Here is a 17,134-nt window from a genome sequence, read left to right as displayed (position 1 = left end):
ATTGACAACATCCTTGTCAAACGCACATGAACCCTCGCTGCGCCAGAGATTACTAACTACTATATTTAGTGACTGCATCAAGAGCGGCATATTCCCCGACTGCTGGAAGCGGGGCTTACTTAAAGTAATCCCGAAAGCTGGCAGTCGAGCACCATTGGACCCCAAAGCCTACCGCTCTCTAACACTCTTGCCAGCTCTCGATAAGGTGTTGGAAAAGCTACTGTGCTACAGGATTGAGGCCCACCTGGAAAAGAATGCACCGCTGCTTTCGGAAAATCAATTTGGTTTCAGAAAAGATAAATTAACGGAAAACGACATAAGGAAAGACTGGAAAGAGATTGCCATTGCTGAAAATTCCTGCCGTAAATACGTCCTCGGAGTTTTCCTGGACATTGCAGGTGCGTTTGACAGTGCATCCTGGCATCTTATACTTTAAAAGCTTCTTACTTCATGCTTTTTACTTCAACAACAGATCGGTCGAGTTTCGGGTTGGATCATCATTGGTAGAGAGACACACCAGCATGGGTTGTCCCCAGGGCTCTGTCTTCGGGCCTCTTCTCTGGAACGTCCTCTTCGACGATCTTATAAATGTCTTAAATACCTAGTATAAACCAATAAAAATTTTCAAAAAGATATACAAATGAATATTAAATGGCGAAAATATTTTCTTAAAAAAACGAGCCGACACTTTGGCACGTCAGACAGTCGAAAAATATTTTTTGGGAAATGTTGGCACGCGTATGCAAAAAGGTTCGCCAACCCTGGTATAAACTATACCAAAATTATTTTTGACCGATTTTATCAACGTTATTTGTATATATAAAATATTATATTAACTATTGAAAAAAATGCCAAAATCCCAGGATCGTCAAATAATAATCCCGAAATCCCGGGATCAAAATTTTGGCTCGGGATTGGATTCACTACTCCTGACCAGTGGCGGCTCGTGGTTAAGATATTTGGGGTTGGGACGGCCTCTGGGTCTCCTCCGTTGGGGTAGCCACTTCGTCATGATCCTTGGCGCTCTAACTTCAGGCAGTCTCTCCACATGTCCCGCCCATCGTAGTCTTTGGGACTTACAGTATCTTATGATTGTTTGCTGTTCAATCAGCTCTTCCAACTCGTGGTTCATTTTTATTCTGTAGTTCCCATTTTCCAACGTGGGTCCAAAGATTTTTCGGAGAATTTTGCGCTCGAAGACAGCTAATTTGTTTTCCTCGTTTTGAGTTAAGCACCAAGTCTCACAGCCGTAAGTGACCACTGGTCTTATAATTGTTTTATATATTAGAAGTTTACTTCTTCGGCCTAGAATTTACGACCCCACCAGTCGCTTGCAGGCATGCCAGCATTTATTCCCGGAGATAAGGCGGATTTTTATCTCCTCTGCTGTCTTATTTTGGGTATTTAGGCTGGATCCGAGATACGTGAACTTGTCCACCCCTTCATATGCATGCTGTCCTAAGTCTATATTCTGCAGCGGTACCTGATCGCGTGTGCTGACCATATACTTAGTTTTTGACTGGTTTATTTGCGGCCTAGCGTTTTCTGCTTTTATTTTCATAGTGCCACCATGGTCGATCATCCTCTGTTTGGATCTGCTTGTAATTACTATGTCGTCAGCATAAGCACACATCTGCGTTGTACTGTTATCTACCCATCCTCTTATGTTGGTTTCACGATTATTTCTTACTATTAACATAAAAATTAAATATAAATAATTAATTATATTAATAATTAAAATAAAGATCTTTGCATAAATTGCTTGCAGAAATAAATTTAAACAATGTTAATAAATCATTATAGCCATATTTCTTTCCTTGCTCTGTCGCGCGTACTCACGCACGACGCAGAAACAGAGAAATACTGAAAACGGACTGTCTGACCGGCAGTACGAAGCTGCAAGCACCGCTGCCCGCGCCTCTCCGTCGCCCACTCGAGAATATTCTATTGAAATCGGTACTGTGCAAAATCAAGTACTTACCGCGCTATATGATAATATTATTGGACATTGGATGTATCGATGCGCGGGCGAGCTAATTACATGCTTAATAATATTGATATTTTCATATGATATACATAAATTTATGTATATTATAATATTACATTTGTCTCAATTTGCTTGGGGGTGCTGCAGTACCACAGTGCACATGGATGAGCCGGCACTGCTCCTGACCACTACACCAGTCAGTTTTTGACAGGCCATAGTGGATTCGATGCCAAGCTCTTTGAGCTTAGATGTCCATGTGACGGAGAACTACAGGATGCAAACCACATCCTCTGGGAATGCCCGAGCATGTGCTCCGAGAAGGAAGAGATGCTTAAGTCGGTCCAATCAACTGTTGGGCCCATCGGGCCGTCCGACCTGGTTGCCACAAAGGCCAATTATATTGCATTTAAAAAAAATACAGTGTCTTATCGTCGCTGTAGGATTGTTTTGTCGAAAAGACCAAATGTTCAGGAGACAAAAAACAAATTTCATAATCCTATATTTAAATACATGGAGATATTTAAATTGTTATTTTTACAGCATACGAATGATGTAGTCATTACCATTACAAAGTAATTTAAAGAAAAGGATGGTTCTGGTCCATTTAGATACAAAATACATTCTGCATTAAAAGGTCGATTTCGACAAAAACTGATATTCGACAAACCAATCCTATAGCGACGTTATTTCAAACGTGAAGATCTCTTCCCATAATTTTGTTTGTCAGTATTGTTTTTTGTATCTTATATATTATCATTAAATTCATTTGTTTCTGTGAAGTCTCCGTGCCTTTCTCTCCCATGGCACTATTTCTTAAATTACATGTTTCAGTAAACTCAGCCAAGCTCACTTGAAAGTGTGGCGATCTCAAGACTTGGGCATCTGCTCATTCTGACTCATCTGACATTCCCAGGTGTAAAAAACTGCTGATGCTTCATATACAAACGTAGGGCCTTGTGATATGCTCAATTAAGACCGAGTGTGGTACGGGGCGGGTTGGTTTGGAAGGGTCTATGTTTGTGTTGTTATGACTCTTCATTATAATTACCCACTGATGGCACTTTTTGTTACCAGGGAACCCAAGGCATAACAAAGCTATCAAGTCATAAGTAGTCGTTGATTTTGAGATGTGTGGGATTATATGCTTGGTTGATCAGAATAGGCATTAACTTCATTTTTGTGTCATTGATTTTCAAACCTACGCTTTTTACTGAATATGCATTAAAACCTATAAAAGCATATCTGAATCTGTCAATGATGGATATGCAATCCATATAGGCAAGAATCTGAACTGCTTACAAAATATATTCTCATTTTATCTCCACTTTTGAATTACATACAGCTTTCTCTAGAATTGTTAATTCGCTGTAATTTTGTTGGGCTATCTATGTATAGGCTAGGGCAGTGGTCGGCAAACCGCGGCTCGCGAGCTGCATGTGGCTCTTTGGCCCCTTGAATGCGGCTCTGCTTCATGTTATGATCAGTTGAAAAAACTAGCATTGGTGCTGGTCTTTCCCTTTTCGGTTCTACATACTCACGCGAACAATCTTTTTCAAGCATGAACCTTATCAAGAGTAACTTGAGAAGTCTTCTTATTGATGAGAATCTGGAATCATGCCTAAAATTAAAAACAACAATATACAAGCCTACCTGACTTATCCAAACTTTCCAAGGACATACAAGTCACGTCATGTCAGTCATTGTTATGATTTAATTTTATGGATACTTTACTTACAATTTAATTTTTATCAATAAATAAGATCATTATTTAGTATGATTTCAAATTTTATTCCGTGTTAATATTTATTAAGTTTATAAGCAGTATAGGTACTGACCTATATAGTTTAAGTTTAAGAAATTTGGCTCTCAAAAAAATCTCAATCTTGTACTGTTGATATTTGGCTCAGTTGACTAACGAGTTTGCCGACTACTGGGCTAGGGCATCACATTGTCGAAGACCAATATAGTTTATTAAATTATAAAATAAATTGCTTCAGTGAATATATTGATGACTGTTAAACTATTATTCTTTCTCGAAAGATTTGTTTTTTAATAAACCATTTCTTTTATTCAATGAATAATTCACAAGATTTGATAATGTAACATTCTATATTATATGTAGGTAACATACATAATTTGAAAACATCTGATGTACTTATATACCCACTAGAAAAAATCTGTTTTGAAAAAAATATGATACCGAATGTGACTTGAATCTGTAACCACGCGCCACGGATTCGCACCAATGAGCTTTTCCAATTTAGCTACAGCCTCTACAACTCGTCTCGCATCGGTTTGAAAGTCAACCAGTGTTGCCAATCATACTATAATTATAGTATTTGTACTATAATTTTGGTCCGCGTACTATGTACGATATAAAACAGGTATACATAGTACGCCCAAAATACTATACTTTTGAATATCGAAAAAGTACTAAAATTTCGATATTTTCGTTTGATAAATTGGTGCAAAATACTATAATTTTGCAATATAAGAAGATTTGGAGAACTTTGGAAAAAAAAGTTCGAAAAACAAAAAAAAATCTCTCGACTTTGGTTTAAAATGAAATTTCTTGAATTCGTCGGTAAGCATTTTTGGTCGGAAGAGGTACCTAAATAAAAAGGGGTCTCGGAGTTTCTCAAATTCTCTATTATTTTTTTTCTGAAAAATAAAAAACCTATACATTTTCAAGAGATGACAACGCGCACTATATTTTTTCCCCAAATACTATAATTTTGGAGGCTCTGTACTATAATTCCACTTTGAAAAGATGGCAACACTGAAGTCAACGCAAATAAAACTAAAGTTTTGTGCAATAGCACCTGTCCTGATCCAGATTTCCCTCCGATTAGCGGCGAGTAAAATATTGAGTGTCGACAGCTTCAAATATCTGAGGTACACATCACGGAAAATGGCATTTTGCAGAGAGCTCGCTATCTGAATGGGAATGGCTGGAGCAACATTCAACTCGATTTCAATCGCAGCCTTAAAATAGCTCTAATTTATACCTTATACGTCGTTATCAATACATATATATAAATATAACCAAAAAAATAAAATGTTAACTAAGAAATAAAACATAACAGTATTTTAAGTATCACTTTTATTAACAAATATGAAGTGCATTACACAAGAAGTATTTATTACCTCAACCTGTATAAAAATTAACAGTTTAATCATACACAATGTAAACCAATTTATGGCAAATTAACAAATTTATCATAACATAAACACAAAGATTTATTTTTTAAATATAGTAATACAATAATAATAACTATATAATAAATATATATAGGTATTATCGCTCAGCAATACATGTCTCCATGTGTACAGTAAAATCAATAAACTTTGAATTTCACAAAATGGTTATTGTCAATCATTATTGTGAAAAGAAAATAAGTACCATAAGTTAGATAACTCTTATTGAATGCAATAACTATAATACTGTATAGTGTATATACATGACTTATTATTCCAATGAAGTTCGGTTTGATCTAATACTTCGTAGTGTATTTTAATTAAGTCCAATAAATACGTAATTAATTATAACGTATTAATAAGGTTATTCTACCAATGAAGCAAACTGCGAAACAATTATAGAAAAAATAGTTATTCACAATTTATATCAACATCTCCAACAAAGCTGATCGTGACAAAACCTGCAGCCGACTCATGGCAACTGATTATGTCAGCCGCTTCAGCTAACGATGGGAAATTGCCAAGAATTTTGTATAAAATGAGTCTAGAAAAATTTCCATGTTTGTATACAGGTGGTCTTTATTATCCAAGGGTAATTGGGACCGAAACGGGGACCGAAATTACCTAGTATATGGGTTTAATTGGGACACGTTTAGAAAAGAAAAAGACATGTGAGCAAGACAGAAATAGCGTAGCAATGCGGGATTAAAAGTGATAGTTAACAACTATGAGCTATTGTACTTGTGTTTTTTTATGTGTTTTTATAGTTTTCTTGCATTTCCCTGCAAATTCGTAACTGCGGGGACTCAGATAACGAATACTCGGATAATGAGGACCCCCTGTATTACATGAATATATGACGTAATAGTTATAAACAACCAGAGGATTCCAGGAAGAACTGTGTAACCTTTTCCATGAGCTGCATAAAAAACCTTTTTATTCTAATACAACGATGAATCTGCCATTTCATTTTATAAATATTTTATTGCGAATCCATATAGCACAATAACGTCATTATATTCGATTGCAACTGATTTAAATCTTGAGTGAAACACAAACTATTGCAAAGTTTCGAGACACTATTTTTCATAACATCTTATGAATAAAACAAAATATATTTTATAATTCTTTAGAAAGATAGATATGAGGCATCTAATTCCAAAAAGCGATAAGTCCACATTTGGTCAAAATCGAGAAAAAAATATGCATGCATAATTTGTATAATTTTACACAATATGTATCGATCTATAAATTCCAAAACACGACAAAACCCTACGAAAAAAAATATTTTAAGTCTCGATTTATTACAAAAAGCGCCAAGTCCGTGTTTCATATATTTAAAGCATGGTTGATTTCGCGCGAGTTTAAGTCAACCAGTAACGGAACGTTCAATATTGGAAATAGTGTCTCCCATGCTGTAGCATCCGGTAAACTCATGACAGTGCCACGGAAATATGTGCCTTATGCGGAATAAATTAAAAAGTGAGGTACAAGTAGCGCTACGTCCAATTTTATTTTGCCTATATTTATTACATTTAAGAGTTTATCGGCTGAAACAAATTGCCATTTGGTTCTAATTTCGACATAGAATACAACGGAAAAAATAATCTCACGTGAAAACAAATAATTGAAGCTTGAAACATAAAAACGTTGTTTCCCGCAAATATCGAATTGTGGACCTGTCGCTTTTTGTAATTAGACGCCTCATATAAAGTTATTTTATCCAATTATCAAAGGTTTCTTTATCATCCATCCAAACAAAATATCAAAAGTTTGCACAGAAATATCGAAGAAATAAAAATGAGAAGTGTATCCGATAGACATCTACATACTCAATATCATGATAATTATGTAATTATTAATACAGAGATCATATATTTTGATTCACTTCGAAATTAGATTGTATTATTGCAATGTTCTGCGATAAGTTATTCTTGCAGAGCAATTCTCAAGATTTCTCCAATTTTGTAAGTCACGCTCGATAAAGCAGACACTGGACTTTTTATAATTGCACCGCTTTCGCATCGCTTCAGTGGGAAAATGACCTTATACTAAAGAATGTTTTATGATATTAAAATTGGTTTACTGTAAACAACTCATGAGATATCACTTAAAGTATTATACATTATAAGAGGAGATAATTGTATTATTTTACACACAGCTACATTACATATAGAAATGATATCCACTAAAAATTCTTTACAACCCTTACATATTACATAAATAATGCAAGCTGTGTATATTAAGGCAACAAAGGTAAATCATACGTCTACTTCATAAGGGCATGGACGACCGCTTTAGCGTTGAGCGCTTTCAGGTCGGTGTAAGTCTGGCCAGTCCCCACAAACACGATGGGCTGCCCGGTGATATATGTCATGGATATGGCGGCGCCCACTTTGTCGTCGATGGTGTCGAACTTGGTCAAGACGATTCCGTCGATGATATGGGGGTTGATATTGGAGCTGTGGTCGGCGAGGGCCTGGTTGAACTTGACCAGCTGGTCCACGGCTTCGTTTCCCACGAGGGCTTCGCCCACGAAGAGGACCAAGTCCGGTTCATTGACCTTGATGAGTTTGGCCAGGGCTCTCATCAGCGGCTCGTTGTCCTGCATTCTCCCGGCTGTATCGATCAGGACGATGTCAATCTTTGAATCATTCGCATGTCTTATTGCTTCCATTGCAATTCCAGCGGCGTCTTTACCTGTAAATAAATTATATACATATCCCACATTTAAAAAGAGTACTCGTAGCCGGTTGATGAATATAAAAAAACTTCCCAGTAGAAAAGACGGGTATGGGTAAGTTTGTCATTCGTCCAGATTTAGTCTGGAATCATACATTGGTTCAGACTTGCATTGTTTATTAATTATATCTATAGGATTTTCTGCAGTTCTATCGGTCGATATTTGTAAGTGAATGACTAAATTCCAATGAAGCAAGTTTTAAGAAAAATAAATATACATATCAATCTTTTATGATGTAGCATTACAATATCTAGCCACGTGGTAAAACAATGTCAAATGAGCGTCAAAATTTCAGTGGGTGACAATAATTGAGAATGAAATGAAATGGGAAGATGTGGAAGTTTAATGATAAAAAAAAACCAACTGTGATACAGCCTATAACTGAGATGAAGATGGACTCTTCATTTCCAACAGACATCCTGCAAGCCGTTCGAGTATCTGGACTTAATTATAAAATTATGACAACATTCGAAATAGGTAAAAAAAGTTGGAATATGGAACAAGCAAACTTCCACAGCATGAAGGCATCTTGATTGACATTTTTACAATTAACCCATTAGATTTCAACACACATTTTAATTAAAAAACCAATGTGTGAATTTGACTCAGAGACTTAATTTAAAGCCGAGACGAACATAATAGCCAAGCTTTCTAGCCATTGTTCTACATGGGATAAAGATAAAATATAACGAGAACAGTGCAAATTACGTATGATTATTTTAATTCGCAAATATTTGATTACCTATCGGCCTGCCAAGTAAAATAGACTGTCCATTTCAATGATAAACATACCGTATCCTTTCTCATAGAGCTGCACCATAGTCTTTCCCCCGTGTTTGGTTTCTGGATGCAGGGCATTAAGATGACGAGTGTGCGTTCGCAACTGTTCAACGGCGCCGGCTCGGAATGTGTCGCACGCCGCAATCAAAACTGACAACTCATTCTCGATCAGCCAAAAGCAAATCTTCGCCAAGTTGGTTGATTTTCCCACACCGTTCACCTGAAAGAAAGATAAATTTAGCATATTATTGATTTACGATGTTGAAAATTTATCTTCTTAATCTCTGATGTCCATTATGGAGCAGAGTTAAGCACATTACACTTCTAATAATTCTTGAGTTACAACCTGCCATACAACTAGCTAGATAAAATTAAGATACTGCTTTCAATTAATATATTTGTGGTCTAAGTGTTAAATTGTTCATTTCAAGATAGGTATGTATACAGTTTCACCAAGTTTTATGAACCATTTTTTTTAGATAATTCAAACTATTGAAATAAGTACAGATAGCATTACATACAATTCAACCTTCACTCTGTGGAAGTCCATATGCTCTGTTTAGGATTTATCATGGTAATTTACTTTACTTAGCGATAAGAAGGTTCACAAAACATGATCCAGGGCATGGATGCAACAGATGAGATGCTAACATCCAATACTTGTACCTAATTTAAAAAAATGTTCTGATCAGCAGTAAATCATAAAGCATATTCGTGAGTTTTAGACTACTATTGCCACAAATCTCTATGTAAATTTATGCAACATAACAATGGTAGATTTCTTACCCCACAAAAGGACATAACGTATGGTCGTCCTTGCTTCTTGGCTTCCAAGCAATCTCTCAAAATATCCACGCGCCTCTTGGGTGATAGAATCTGCACTAAAGACTCCGTCAACGTGCTCTTTACAGTTGATGCGATGCTTTCAAACGTTCCCAGAACCTGAAAATGATTACCAAATATAGTTATATTTTAATTGATTTGATTTAACTCATCTTAAAAATATATCCATGAGAACGATAATATTATTTGCTATTTCTCTACGCTTGATGTGTGATACAAAAATTTTAACTGAAAAAACATCAGTTGGCTTTATTACCTTTCCTTGCAATTTAACAGCAACAGAATCACAAAGTTTCTTGGCAATGTCGGTCGCTACGTTCTTGGAAATGAGATGATCTTGAAGTTTTTCCAATGCCGGCAGCATGGTCTCCGGTGTCAGAGATTTAGCGCCAACCAAACCTAAAAATTTTTTACGAATAATCATTTTTATCCTCATATCTACATTTTAATTGAACTTCAACAATAACGATTAAAGCATTTATTCGGTGTTAATATTGACTCTCTTTCAGAGTGACCAAATCATTAAAATTCTCTTCAAAGATATTCAGTTTTCATTTTAAACTGATTGACTCCAAAATAAGTGTTTGGTAAAAAGTAATTTTAAGACTAAGACTACTTTAAGAATTGTATGACTAAGACTACTTAAAAAAGACCCTTTTACAATTTTCAACTACATAATATATCTGTGAGCAATCTTTCTCGAATGGTGGTCATCCAGTATTTCAATAAGAAATAATTGTTAAATACACATATTATGTCAATTTATATTATGGTAATACTAAGAATTTGAAAAATGTGTTTTCTTCAGTGTGCCATGGCATAAAATAGGTTGGGGAGCACTGAGTTTGTTAGTCGAATGATTTCTTCTCCCATCGGTTACTGCAGCAATGTTATCATCCCAGGTTTCACTTTGCCATTCGAAATCCAAGTCCAGGACAGACCTACATACATCTGCCCGCACACAAATAAACAAGTTTATTAAAACTGTGGCTATTTTTGCAGGAAAATCTTTACTCTTTCACAGGAAGTAACAACACATGGTCTCCATTAGTGTTATTTTGATTAAAGCATGTACATTTTTACGACGTGGACTGTCCGAAAGACATTCAAAATTATGGCAATGATTGAGCCGATGTATGTATATGGGGCAAAAGTTTACATAATATTATACAAAAATGAGTTAAAAGTTTACCCTTAAACATTCCAAAAACTCCACCGCCGGATTTAGCCGATTTCGAAGAAGTTTGTTTGTTGGGAGTGTCGTTCTCATCGTCGCTACTCTCCTCTTCTTCATCTGAGGACTCGACTTCCAGATCTCGGATGATTCCTTGCATTTTACCCACAATCTGTAAGGTTCAATAAATTCAAAAATAATATTCAGTAAATTATTCATAAAAATAGATATGACAGAATCTTCTCTCAATGTTACGTTTTAATAATGTCTGTGGAGCAGCACCAGTCTACGGACTGGCGGTTAGGAAACACCGTTGTAGAGGACTCGTCCGGAAAGTACGTGTGTTGAAATCCCACTCAGTCTAAAAGAAATCAGTAATTTTTTAATAAGCACGTTTTGGAGGCTTCTCTATTATTAATGCAAAATCACGTCTAATAATTGATTACTTATGATTACCCCCTATATTCTGTCTTGAATAAAAATTAAATAAAAAAAAATTTAAAAAAAGTCCCAATCAGTACGCAGTAGAAGTCTATTTTACAAGACAACTTACTGTTATGGTGCCAATCAGCTGTTCCTATGTTTCCCAAGATGTGAAGTCAAGCAGTAATTTGTACAGATATCGTCGAAATAAGGAAGTAAATGATTTAGTCCACATAGTGTCGATCACTAACTATAGACAGTGCTTCTATGGAATGGTCGCACACATAGCTGTGTGAAATACGTACAACTTGCTATAGTAGTCATCGAGTCCACAGTTAATCGCTAGATCTGCCAACGCACACATGGGCCGTCGATGCAAGTAACTACATACGTGTACATACGACCAGCCACAAGTAGTTGTGCCTGCATTAGACTTTAAAGATACATAATAATAATAATGATTACCTGTGCTTCGGGTGTAAAATCTGATCTCATATCCTCTGGTTTATCCTTGGAGCGATCCAAGTCAGGAAGGTCACGATTTCCTCCACCCAAATCCCAAATTCTGGGTTTCTTACCGGCTTTATCAAGGACAGGGCTCTTGGGCGATTTTGAAGGCCTGCAAAGATTATGATATTCATATTGATAAAATAAAACCCTGTTAATTTTTCTTATACAAATATCAATGACATTAATATGGACGAAGCATCTAGAAAATAAAATGACACTCACTTTGTGTCGGGTCTGCCGGATGGCAAAATTCATATTTTAATATCGGTATCCTACGCTCAAATGAACATTCTGCTTGCAAGCAGTCTGGCGACACCGCTGGGTCTGCCCATACAAAATTTCTGACTGTCAGGTTTCGACTCCACCGTTATTATTGTGTTACAAAATGCCAATGTGCCTAGTTAAAAATTGTAAAAAAATCTACTAAACACTCCAAGAAAGATGGGATATCACTTTGCATGTGTTAGTATTATTTATTATTTATAAAATGCCATTTTAAGATATTGATGAATGTTTATGCAATGCAATTGAATGACAGGAACCATTGGACAGTCGATTCGCTGGGCTCACTTGCGTCTAATCTCCGAGAAGTCGTAAGTAACTGAGAATCTGTTTCTAACGCAATGAGTCATGACACTAATACGCCATTACAATAAAGGTTATATTACTATAAATTTTCGAAGCTTGTATCGCATAATGGAAACGGATACGTCAATGGTCACGTGACATCTACCTATACATCTGTGAATGACTTTCATGCACAATTTCTCGTGCGCGCCGGGTATGAAGTGAGTCGTCCATTTAATATGTCATTGACAAATATATATGTACCCACCTACTGAAAAATTTGGTACTGAGGAATACAGCGGAAAACACATTTTGAAAATACCTGATATACTGGATTATTTGTTAGTTTGGGTTAGTTTAGGTTATGTTAGGTTGGGTTAGGTTAGGTTAGGTTTGGTTAGGTTAACCCAACAAATAATCCAGTATATCGGCTATTTTCAAAATGTGTTTGCCGCTGTATTCCTCATAACCGAACAGTACCAAAAATTTTAATCATTTTATATATATTTTTTTTTTTAATATGAAAAACAAAATCTGCATCAAGTATGCATTATTAATCGTAAAAGAAAAGCAACGCATGAGGCAAAAATCAAACAAAACAGTACAGCCACTGAAAAATTCAGGTCCTTCGGATAAGCATAAAGGATTTCACATACATTTTAACATAATATGGCGTAACGTAGATTACAGTGCTATTGTTGTTTATGTGCTAATCATTATTAAGGTCAATGCGCTTAGGACCTCGAACGGTCATAATATATTCTCTTTTCTTAATAAGTAATACAAAAGGTAGATATTTAAATTAGTAGAGTAATAGGAGTCAATCAAGAAAATATGCAAATCCAGACAAAAGTTGAAGTGCAGTAAATTAAATTAAAATGAAATGGAATACTTACGCCTTCTCGCTCTTCTTTTTAGTTGCCAATTTCTGTGCCATTTTAGCTCTGTTTGCGGCGATGACATCATCTTCATAGTCATTATCAACGACAGGTTTGCCATTTGTTTCATTTTTAGGTTTTGATTCAACAATTTTTACTGCCAATAAAAGATAAAGGATCAACATTATAATAATTAATATGCGATTAATTCTACATAACTGTTTTCTAAACATATAAATGAGGTTTTATTCACAAATAACGCGTTAATATCCATGAAGAAATATTGTTTATTTATTTTACGTTTATAAATGTTTTTAGTGTTTGAAGGAGGACAAGTCAAGCCAAATCATTCAAATTATATACTTACTGTCGTTATGAAAATAAAAATGATATTTCACACACCATATTCATGTGATATACATGTTACAATTGAATGTAGTTATGCAGAATGTAGCCAGTCCACAATAATGTCGAGCTTAGATAATGGCACTTAGCAACAACATGATATTAAAAATGTGTGTAAAATTGTAAATAGTATTTTATTTCAAGACATTTTTTTTGTGGCTTGGCTATTTTCAGCAGAACGTAGAGAAAACCTTCTCGCATCTGATCTATATCATATCTCATTTTTTTATTTTTTGTGGACTGGCTACTTTCTGCATAAATAAGTCCAATTTTGGGAATAAAACACTCTAAATTATCAAAAAACAATTATATTCTTTAATAACAAAGGATAATAAAAAGAGCTTATTTTTAAATAACTTGAAATGAAAGTTAATAATTGATGATAAATTAATTTAAGTACATAAAAAATTACACACTTACCACTTTTTTTTGTTTCCTTCTCATCTCCTTTCCGCTCTATCATGGAAGAAACTGTCTTTTTTGACTTCAGTGAGTCCTCAAATGTTCTCATTTGCTTGGGAATTTTAGCCTGAGCTTTACCTAAAATGCAAAAGACGCGTAACAAAATAAATTACCATAAACAATATAATAATACAATTATTATCGCTAATTATAAAGTTTATGTATTCCATGTTGGCAGATTTAGAAATTTCATGAAAATATTAAAACATAGTATACAATTATGACTGTTTCACCGAAAGCTTAATAATTACACCCGTAACTGAAATAAACAAAAAAGACAGTAATAATCTATAGGTGATTTCATCTTTTTCATGCAAGAAATTGCACACGCAATTCTTCAAATAACCGGTAATCCTTAAAAGCAAATTTAAATATCAAAGTGTAAGGTAAAAACCTAAATATTTTTACATATCGCACTGTGAGTGTAAAACCAAGGCATCTGCAAAAGACATATTTTAGATATATTAGGGTTTGAAGTCTTCGTTTTGTTAGGAGAAATAGTTTCTAAAAAAAAAAACCATAATATTTGGTTTATATCTACATTATAATATTGCATGTTTTTTCAGTTACTTCACTTATACATTATCAAGTTCACGACTTTTGCAGTTGTTTTGCATTTAATCTCGAAATTTAAAAATTTGCAGATGCCTTGGTTTTACACTCACGGTGCGATATTTCTGGCATCAAAGAGAGGACACATGGTAACCCTACCCTAGTCAATCATACATCGACAAATACGATAAACACATCAGTATGTCTTCATTATTAGATTTTATTTGTCTGGTGGGGTGCCGATACGCTTTCATCATCATCATGAGTACGAAGACCCAGTGTGAGTTCTGGCTTCCTCCAATAACTCTCTTCACCTGTCCCTATCTATAGTAGCCACTTTCCAGTTTAGTAACCCAAATATACAACAGTACCTCAATCTATTCCGCGTCCGGAAATTTGTAAGTATGCAATTCGCCATATCACACTTCACAGTGAAATGTTGTAATAAAGTGGAAATATATGGTCTTATATTAAAGACCCTCCAACCTCTTTGGGTCGTATAGTACTGATATAAAATTTATGTCTAAATAAAACACGGTTATTGTTGGTTACAGGAAGCCAGCGGCAAACAAATTTTGAAAATAGCCGATATACTGGATTATTAGTTAGGTCAAGTTGGTTAGGTCAGGATCTAATAAAATTGGAACATTATTGTCTGCAATGCTCCATGAACAACGCATATTTTTTTCATCTTGGTGCCATAGATATGACCGTATGGTAAGTATACAGTGATCTCTTTCCGATAAGAAAGATTACGGCGAACTGTGCTACGGTGAAATGAAAATAATGCAACTAGCCTGCCTGTACTTGTACATGCTATTGGATTGTTTGAGATTACTCGTTTTGCCGGTTCATTGTCATTCATACTGTGCACATAACCTAGACTGTAAAATTCAACATTGTATCATATTCTCTAAAAATTTGTCTAATTGTTGCCGTACATAATTGGCACATAAATACAGATGAGAATTTTGCTTTCAAAAATGTTCAGGGTTTGTTCATTTCGTAAAGTTAACATCCAGGTTTCTGAACCATAGGAGAGCATGGGGAGTGTCTTGTAAACGTTCTCTGGTACAATTATTAAAGTTAGAAATTACAAATTCTCATTACCCTCTTTAGAAATTTTGAGTAGCTCAGACCACCTCTCACGACTTATTTACAACAAAGCGTCCATGGTAATGCATTTTTTCTCCATATTCACTCCGGAGTACATCAACTCGACAATGTGAAGATATAAAAATAAAGGGTTGGATGGGGTGGGGAAAACATACAACACCAATGCTCTTTATCATATGGGGCATATGGGCCTCCATGAAGTAGTGGTTATAATAACTGATTTTTGATGAGGAATGATTATTAACCATTCGTCCAACCAATAACGCACTGGATCACACACACATTGAAACATGCATTTTTTTATCCAGCCGTGGGATCGAATCTGAGAGCTGTTTCTTCAGAGATTGGCTGCTCTATAAAATCGACCAATGTGTGTACATGATACTTAAGTTGAGATAAACTATTCTCATATCGAAAAAAATGTGTTCTTAATTAGATTGCAACTTGTACTGTAATTTTACCATACTATATTGAGAGAAAAAATATATGATTTTTTGTAATGGCCGCAGATGACAGCATGACCTTTTATAACTTTATTTTTAAACTAAACCCAACCTAGCCTAACCTTAGTGTGTGATAATGATGCATCGAAATGTATGAAAATATCAAACTTTAAACAAACAATTATTGGATCGAAAAGCATCTCCGCCGACATAAATAGGTATTTAATATAATTGTCTACATGCGATAAACTGTTTCCGGCAAAAAAAAAATGATAAATGGTCATGCGGTCATCTGCGGCACTATAACCGATTATTTATCTGAGATTTATACCCAAGACTTCCATAAGGATTGATACAATACTATTAACTATTTTGGCATAATAGTGCATATTATGCACTATGTTCAAAATAATAATATATTATTTATAATTACCCCATTGCTCCGATTTTTGCAGCACTTTATGGAAGATGTTTTTGAAGTCAAACTCGCGAAAATGAGTAGCATTTTGAAGATCATTTTTGTATTTATCGCGGAATTCCAGATGGACATCATTCAAAAATTTATCAACATACGAGAGTTGGAGTATCTTCTGATACGCAACAACAAATATGAGTTCAAACTCATTGTCCAGTTTGTACTGGAGTGTGAGTGAATTGTGATCGAACGAGTTGTTACCAGTTCTTTCCTAGAAATATATAAATATTCATATAATTTACGTGTTCTTTGAAAGAAACCTATTGTCTCATTGAATAATTACATATGGTTGAATATAATATTAACATTAACAAAATATCAATTACCTGTAAGATGACACTGCGAATTAAAGCATTGACAGATGGCGTGAATATTTCACTTGTACTTTGGAAGCACCAAAGCACAATTCCACCTTTGCTGAAAATGGTAAATAAATCTAACATTCTACCTAAATTAAGAAAAACTTTCGACCATGTAAGGACGTCTCGTCTACACGTCACTTTTGTATTTCATAGACTATTGACATATTAGTCTATGGTATTGACGATTTTTAAGGTTTCCTCGCCATAATCCTATTC

General features: G+C 35.0%; 1 protein-coding gene across 1 annotated transcript; it reads right to left on the bottom strand.

Moving 5' to 3' along the window:
- Positions 1-7,072: 7,072 nt before the first annotated feature.
- Positions 7,073-17,049, bottom strand: SrpRalpha (signal recognition particle receptor alpha). The gene is made up of 10 exons (XM_085949215.1): positions 16,883-17,049; positions 16,515-16,767; positions 13,929-14,048; positions 13,122-13,260; positions 11,614-11,767; positions 10,744-10,897; positions 9,808-9,950; positions 9,495-9,650; positions 8,721-8,928; positions 7,073-7,885 (listed from the first exon to the last, which is right to left on the bottom strand). Exons 1-10 carry the CDS (start codon positions 16,997-16,999, stop codon positions 7,455-7,457), a joined length of 1,875 nt encoding a protein of 624 aa, XP_085805341.1. The 5' UTR covers positions 17,000-17,049; the 3' UTR covers positions 7,073-7,454.
- Positions 17,050-17,134: the final 85 nt, after the last annotated feature.

This window comes from Rhyacophila brunnea, unplaced genomic scaffold (assembly GCF_057557595.1).
Source record: "Rhyacophila brunnea isolate RB1 unplaced genomic scaffold, BYU_Rbru_1.0 scaffold_21, whole genome shotgun sequence".
NCBI lineage: Eukaryota > Metazoa > Arthropoda > Insecta > Trichoptera > Rhyacophilidae > Rhyacophila > Rhyacophila brunnea.
Note: the sequence above shows the minus strand (reverse complement) of the source record. Positions and strands in the feature narration are given on the sequence as shown.